At 36.8% G+C, this 6,804-nt stretch overlaps 2 protein-coding genes across 3 annotated transcripts; one reads left to right on the top strand and one right to left on the bottom strand.

Moving 5' to 3' along the window:
- Nucleotides 1–346: 346 nt before the first annotated feature.
- On the bottom strand, nt 347–1,898 carry LOC111692850. Of its 2 annotated transcripts, none has more exons than XM_023456974.1 (2): nt 1,555–1,898; nt 347–647 (listed from the first exon to the last, which is right to left on the bottom strand). In XM_023456974.1, the coding sequence occupies exons 1-2, from the start codon at nt 1,748–1,750 to the stop codon at nt 484–486; spliced, it is 360 nt and encodes a 119-aa protein (XP_023312742.1). In that variant the 5' UTR covers nt 1,751–1,898; the 3' UTR covers nt 347–483. The 2 variants fall into 2 exon arrangements, with proteins under 2 accessions (XP_023312742.1, XP_023312743.1); XM_023456975.1 differs by having other exon boundaries at nt 347–666; nt 1,574–1,898.
- Nucleotides 1,899–2,687: 789 nt separating this feature from the next.
- LOC111692851 (THO complex subunit 5 homolog) lies at nt 2,688–5,233 on the top strand. Its single transcript, XM_023456976.1, has 3 exons — nt 2,688–2,798; nt 2,941–3,104; nt 5,099–5,233. The coding sequence occupies exons 1-3, from the start codon at nt 2,688–2,690 to the stop codon at nt 5,163–5,165; spliced, it is 342 nt and encodes a 113-aa protein (XP_023312744.1). The 3' UTR covers nt 5,166–5,233.
- The last annotated feature ends 1,571 nt before the right edge of the window (nt 5,234–6,804 follow it).

Here is a 6,804-nt window from a genome sequence, read left to right as displayed (position 1 = left end):
TTGTCCATTTGCGCCAAAACGATCAGTGAAAATGTTGTTTTTATAAAGTGACCGCAAAAATTGCCCGTTTTTTCACAATTCGCAGAGAACTAAACAAAATAGATAAAAATGTGTTTTTGATCCCAAATTACTCTTCGTAAAAAATTAGGATGAGCATAGCTTTCAGTTTTTTGAAAATTTTCAAAAATCACCCCTATTTAGGGGTTGAAAAGACGCCCAAAATCAAGAATTGAATATTACCAATAAATATAAAAAGTACAGTAAAACTCAGTTATAGCGAGCATTCACGGGAACGCAAAATTTGCTCGTTATACGTGAGTGCTCGTTATAGACGTCACCGTCGCCAACTATGCTGAAAATTATTGGACACATAATTATAGCTGCATTGCACTTGTATTTTTATTTTCAAACATATAATATTATTTATCTACATAACATAGATAAGTATAACTGTAGGTAAGTTACATTACATAGCATTTATTATTAACGAAAAAATTCTGTAATATTTTTCTGCACCACTCTTTTGCTTAATATCTCCTGACTGATATTTCTTTGCAACCGATCAGCGGCATTTAAGAACTGCTCGTTTTCCGGATATTTGAATTCGACGTATGATACTATGGTTTTTAACGCAGAGATGGCTTCATGTGTCGAAGGAACTGTAACCTCATCGCTTCCCGTCTCTTCTTCATCACTTTCTTCATCTATTGATGGGTTAATCGCTAATTGTGTGATTTGAATTTCATTTGGGAATTCAGCCACTTCGAGATTTTCGTCTACCATGTCGTACTGAACTAAGTCAAAGACGTCAAAATCGGATATGTTGTTATTTCTACTAGTCATAACAAGTTTTTGCGTTCATTTGATGTCATGTGCGTAAAAACTGGTTCTACGATAACTCGTTATAGCCGAGATCACTGTTGCGCGGGACCAAAATCAAAGCTCGTAATAGCCAAGCCCTCGTTATATACGAGTTCGTTATAGCCGAACAAAAATACACGCGGTTACATAGGGAATTCGGAAGGCACATTTCAATTTGCTCATTATAACCAAGTGCTCGTTATATCCCCTGCTCGTTATAAGCGAGTTCAACTGTATTAGCATGTGAATTTTTCTATCGAATGATTCTTGATACAAAGAAAGATTTATTCTCATGACTGAAATAAGCATGTTGAATTAGAAAATCCAACTTTAAGCGCGCTCAAGGGGTGGAATTATCCTCAAAAATAGTGAATATCAGAAATAATAATTGTAAAAATTCCAAAAAAAAATATATTAACCCGATAGAATAATTCACATGCAAATAGTCTTTATATCAATTGGTAATATTCAAATTCTTCATTTTTGGCATTTTTTCAACCCCTAAGTCAGTCATTTCAGTTTTTTACGACAAGTAATTTGCGACCAAAAAAACCTGTTTTTATGTATTTGTTTTAATTCTTCTGGAATTGTGAAAAAACAGGCGAAAATCACAGGTTTTTTGCAGTCACTCTTTAGTTTTGCCTAGCCATGAAATAGCCAATAATCACTATTATAACATTACACAGTGTTNATGTGTCGAAGGAACTGTAACCTCATCGCTTCCCGTCTCTTCTTCATCACTTTCTTCATCTATTGATGGGTTAATCGCTAATTGTGTGATTTGAATTTCATTTGGGAATTCAGCCACTTCGAGATTTTCGTCTACCATGTCGTACTGAACTAAGTCAAAGACGTCAAAATCGGATATGTTGTTATTTCTACTAGTCATAACAATTTTTTGCGTTCATTTGATGTCATGTGCGTATAAACTGGTTCTACGATAACTCGTTATAGCCGAGATCACTGTTGCGCGGGACCAAAATCAAAGCTCGTAATAGCCAAGCCCTCGTTATATACGAGTTCGTTATAGCCGAACAAAAATACACGCGGTTACATAGGGAATTCGGAAGGCACATTTCAATTTGCTCATTATAACCAAGTGCTCGTTATATCCCCTGCTCGTTATAAGCGAGTTCAACTGTATTAGCATGTGAATTTTTCTATCGAATGATTCTTGATACAAAGAAAGATTTATTCTCATGACTGAAATAAGCATGTTGAATTAGAAAATCCACCTTTAAGCGCGCTCAGGGGGTGGAATTATCCTCAAAAATAGAGAATATCAGAAATAATAATTGTAAAAATTCAAAAAAAAATATATTAAGATAATTCACCCGATAGAATAATTCACATGCAAATAGTCTTTATATCAATTGGTAATATTCAAATTCTTCATTTTTGGCATTTTTTGAACCCCTAAGTCAGTCATTTCAGTTTTTTACGACAAGTAATTTGCGACCAAAAAAAAGCTGTTTTTGTATTTGTTTTAATTCTTCTGGAATTGTGAAAAAACAGACAAAAATCGCAGGTGTTTTGCGGCCACTCTTTAGTTTTGCCTAGCCATGAAATAACCAATAATCACTATTATAACACATTACGCAGTGTTTTGAAAACTCTTTATTTTTGTTATCAGAACGTTCGTTCTCGAATTGACCTCGAATATTTCCAGTTAGGCAAAACTAAATTTATAAAAACAACTCTCCGATGGATTCTTTTGGGTGCAAAGAGCTGTTTATTAAAATATTCTCTCTTTTCAGTGTGGTAGAAAAATATCCAATATAGTTTTAATTTGTTAGTGTAAAACATTTTTTTGTTTTGCAGCTAACATGCAGGCGCTGATCGCTATAAAAAATAGTTACCCCGAGGTCCCGCCTATATTTTCGCTTTGCCTCAACTATAATGGCATTTACCACTCCGGCAACTGCGATGATATAAGAGTAAGTTCAGAATTGCTAAATGTTGAAGTGTTTGACCCATAAATACTGATCAAAATATGTATAATAAATATAATATGGATATAAACCAGCAATCGCTTATTTAAATTAACTATTTTGCAGCTTTTATTGTAATGTTTTGTAGGATTTGGAAAGGATCCTAAACGTCGAGTGGGAACACGGAGAGGCAAGTTCGTCGTGGTTACTCTCGGCACAAATATACCATTTGTGTTGCTATTTAGACGTTTATTTGGAATCGTTGGATCCCAAAGCGTTTCCGCAGAACGTCATGTTCTTGAAAAATATTTGGTAAGTACTTGTTAAGGTCCAAGAGTAAATTGTATATTCCAGGTTCGTACTTTATTTCCACTCTCAACACGATGAAAAATAGACTTTATGGCGGGATTTTGAATATAAAAACGAAGTGCAGAAAAAAAGGTACATTTTTATGGAAAAGATGATTTTAGATTGGCATTCAGGGAATAGGTACTATTAAACCTAAAAAAACTGCCTCAATTAATGTTACACAAAGTACATTCTGTGAAAAAAGTATCCGGCATTTTTTAATTTAAAAATTCTTCATAAAGTGGGTTCTGTGATTTTTATTATGGACAAAGTTATTGAACAAAGAGTTTGCCAACCAAGGGAATTTCTTGTGCTAAATTGTAGTAGCACTCAAACATGGTTGAGAAGTGGTTGATGATTTGCCACGATCTAGGACTCCCAATGCCTTCCTTTCAGCTCTCTCTTCGATTGGGGAAACAAAAAAAAGTCGCACGGAGCCAAGTCGGGACTGTAAGGGGGCTGGGGAACCACCGGGGTGTTGCTCCGGGCCAGAAACTTGGTAACATTGAAGGCCGTGTGGCTGGGGGCATTTGAGCACCTCCAGGTAAAAGGCTGAGTTGACAGTTTCCCCCTGCGGTACAAACTCAAAATGGACGATTCCTCGAACGTCAAGAAAAAACGGTGAGCGTCGTTTTGATGCGAGACTTGCTCATTCGCGCTTTCTTGGGGCGGGCAGATGATTTTGTGTGCCACTCGTTGCTCTGCCTTTTCGATTCCGGGTTGCCTTTTCGATTCTAGGTCGTACTCGAACATCCAGGATTCCTTTCTGGTTACGATAGAGTTAAGAAAATCCGGCTCATTTTGAATCAAATCCAACAATTCTTGACAGCGCGAAACTTGAAGTTCATTCTAGTCTTCCGTCAACACTTTCGGCACAAGCTTCGCGCAGACCTTGCGCATTTGCAGATCCTCAGTCACTATCCGATGTACCGCAAATGTGGACATATTTAGGGTGTCAGCAATTTGCTGGATGCTCAATCGACGGTTGGAACACAAAACTTCGCATACACGTTTCACTTTTTCGTCAGTTCTGGCCGTTGTTTGGCGGTCAGAACAGAGTTCGTCGGCGATATCCTTCCGGCCCTCCTTTAACACCTTGTGCCATCTCCCGGACTGTGACCTAGAAATGTAGTCGTCCTCGAAGACCCCTTGAAGCATTTGGAATGTTTCGGTTGTATTCTTTCCCAACCGCACACAAAACTTAATGGCGTATCGCTGTTCAAGCAAACGCTCCATCGCGCTGTGTCGAAAAACACAGTTTACGCGGAGGCATGTCTTTCCACTCAGACTGCTCGGAGCAAACCGGCAACTGCCGACTGGCTGCATTGGAAGGACATAGCCCCCACCACATTTCACAACCCGTTTTACCCCGCTGCGATGGATAGTCGCGTCACAATAAAATCATGCGCATTACTTTCATAATGGACTCTGTATGAAGTAAATATATCTCACGAATCAGTTCCCATCATTTTAATCGACATTTTGGGTATGAAATGCTTTGTGACACAACTGGTTCCAAAAGAGCTGAAGACATGCTTGAACGAGCTAATTCGGACTCTACATTCATGCAAAGCATCATAATGGATGACGAGACAGGGGTTTACGAGTTTGGAATGCAAATGAGCCAACAAGCTTCGGAATGGTGAGAAACCAAAATCGTGGAATACACTGTAGGTGGACTAACAAAATTAACAGCTGTAAACATATTACTTGACAGATCGTGCTCACACTATGCGACAGAGTAGAGTACAGTGCTGCCAACTTTCTATCGAAAAAGAAATTTGAATTCATTTTACGCAGAATTTTTAAATGACAAATTCGGGATACTTTTTGACAGAATGTATATATCTTGGCACGTGCCCTGAATCGGAACCTGGTTTTTCATGCAGTACAATTTACTTTTGAATTATAGTAATTATATTAGTTTATATAAAAAATTTTTGTTATTTTATTTTCAGTGGGAGGAACAGGAAACGGCCATTTAAGTTCAGGAAAGTAGGAACGGGACTTTTCTCCCAATATTGAAAATTTTGTTATGTCACCATAATAAAATTTTAAGTTTCAGAGTTAGTAGAATAAAAGTTATTTTTATTTTGTAATTTCATGTTTTATTACTTCAAAAATCGAGGCGAGCTTATGAATATGATTTTAAAACAATAATTTAAAAAGTTCCACTAAGACTAAATATAACGGTTACTTACAAGTATCGAAAATCACAGTGTTACAATCCAAAGTCTTCAAATTCAGAATAACTGCTTGGAAAGTGTTACAGAACTCTGGAATGGAAATCAGCCGGACTTTTTGACCATTTTCACCTAAAAAACGAAATTGTTANTCTGGAGCAGTTAGACCACTTATAGTTTTACATTATGTTGTGTTAAATGACGATTTACGATAGATTTTACGATTTTATTTTGAATAAAATACAGTATATGTACTAAATAGAAACTGAAAGAAACATGAACAATCTTGGTACTATTACCAGTACCTCTTTCCATAAAAATATTTGTCACAATCGGTATAAGCTCGCCCGCAAAAATTCGCCTTACCAATTGCAATAACCGAGTCAATAAGCGCACGGTTGCGAATATATACGGTTTGAGCAGCCTGATCCAATTTAACTATTCATGCGAATTTATCCGTCTGGAGCAGTTTGAGCCCTATAAATTTTTAGCGAATATATACGTCTGGAGCAGTGAAAGGGTTAAAGATCAAGCTGAATTACAGTCAACTTACAAAATCAGTGCCTACTAGCACTTTGTTGAGTGTTGTAATATGGGTGGCAAGATAATGTAGACATTTAATAGTATATTACGTAATAAGTGTTGTAAAAAGCATATTACGCACAAATGGAAAAGTTACGCACGACGCCCCGTAGCGGCGAGTGCGTAATTCTATGAGTGCGTAATTGCATTACACCACGTATTATGTACTATACTTTACCTACGACCACTACTGTAAATACTTAAAAACACACCGTCTGCTATCAATGTAAGATTTCTATTTTACGTACGGTAAAGAAATCGCACAGCTTGGTAAAAAAATCGTACAGTTTTCCTAGCAACCGCCTAGCAACGGTCAATACAAACAGTATTGACCATTGCTAGGCGGTTGCTAGGAAAACTGTGCGATTTTTTTACCGTACGTAATAGGAATGTTACATTGATCGCAGACGGTGTGTTTTTAAATATTTACAGTAGTGGTCGTAGGTAAAAAAATATTTTTTGTACCCTAACCGCTCATTTAATCAAAATTCTACAAAAAGTCCCAAAAACTTCCAAATGGTATCACCTATCAGATTAAAAAATAGTTATTATTGCCCGAAAGAGGAAAAAGTTATGAACAGATATCACCACACATCAATTTTATAGGAGTTGTAAGTTTTAAAAAACACTAACATCAAAATGTGTAGATCGAAAGCAAAGGTTATTTACAAAATTCAAAAAGTTTTCACTAACTTTGAGGCCATCTAGTGGCCAAACTAAGCGATTTCGGATATAGGTGAATTAGCCTAAATCAGCCTATTTTGAGTTCACGAATCTATGGTCTTCTGTTGTATTCTGGGACAACCTGTACACAGAGTGATCCAGATTTTAATAGACAATCTTCGGGAAAGTGCTAAACAACAAAAATTAACATCACTACTCTATGAACATAGGCGCAG

Source organism: Anoplophora glabripennis, unplaced genomic scaffold (genome assembly GCF_000390285.2).
Source record: "Anoplophora glabripennis isolate ALB-LARVAE unplaced genomic scaffold, Agla_2.0 scaffold4129, whole genome shotgun sequence".
NCBI classification, from domain to species: domain Eukaryota; kingdom Metazoa; phylum Arthropoda; class Insecta; order Coleoptera; family Cerambycidae; genus Anoplophora; species Anoplophora glabripennis.
Note: the sequence above shows the minus strand (reverse complement) of the source record. Positions and strands in the feature narration are given on the sequence as shown.

Excerpts from the sequence above, each read along its gene's own strand:
- LOC111692850 (XM_023456974.1), bottom strand. The coding sequence starts at position 1,750 with ATGACTAGTAGAAATAACAACATATCCGATTTTGACGTCTTTGACTTA.
- LOC111692851 (XM_023456976.1), top strand. The coding sequence starts at position 2,688 with ATGCAGGCGCTGATCGCTATAAAAAATAGTTACCCCGAGGTCCCGCCT. Across the intron at positions 2,799-2,940 it reads GCAACTGCGATGATATAAGA|GATTTGGAAAGGATCCTAAA; the intron begins GTAAGTTCAGAA and ends AATGTTTTGTAG. Across the intron at positions 3,105-5,098 it reads ATGTTCTTGAAAAATATTTG|TGGGAGGAACAGGAAACGGC; the intron begins GTAAGTACTTGT and ends TTTTATTTTCAG.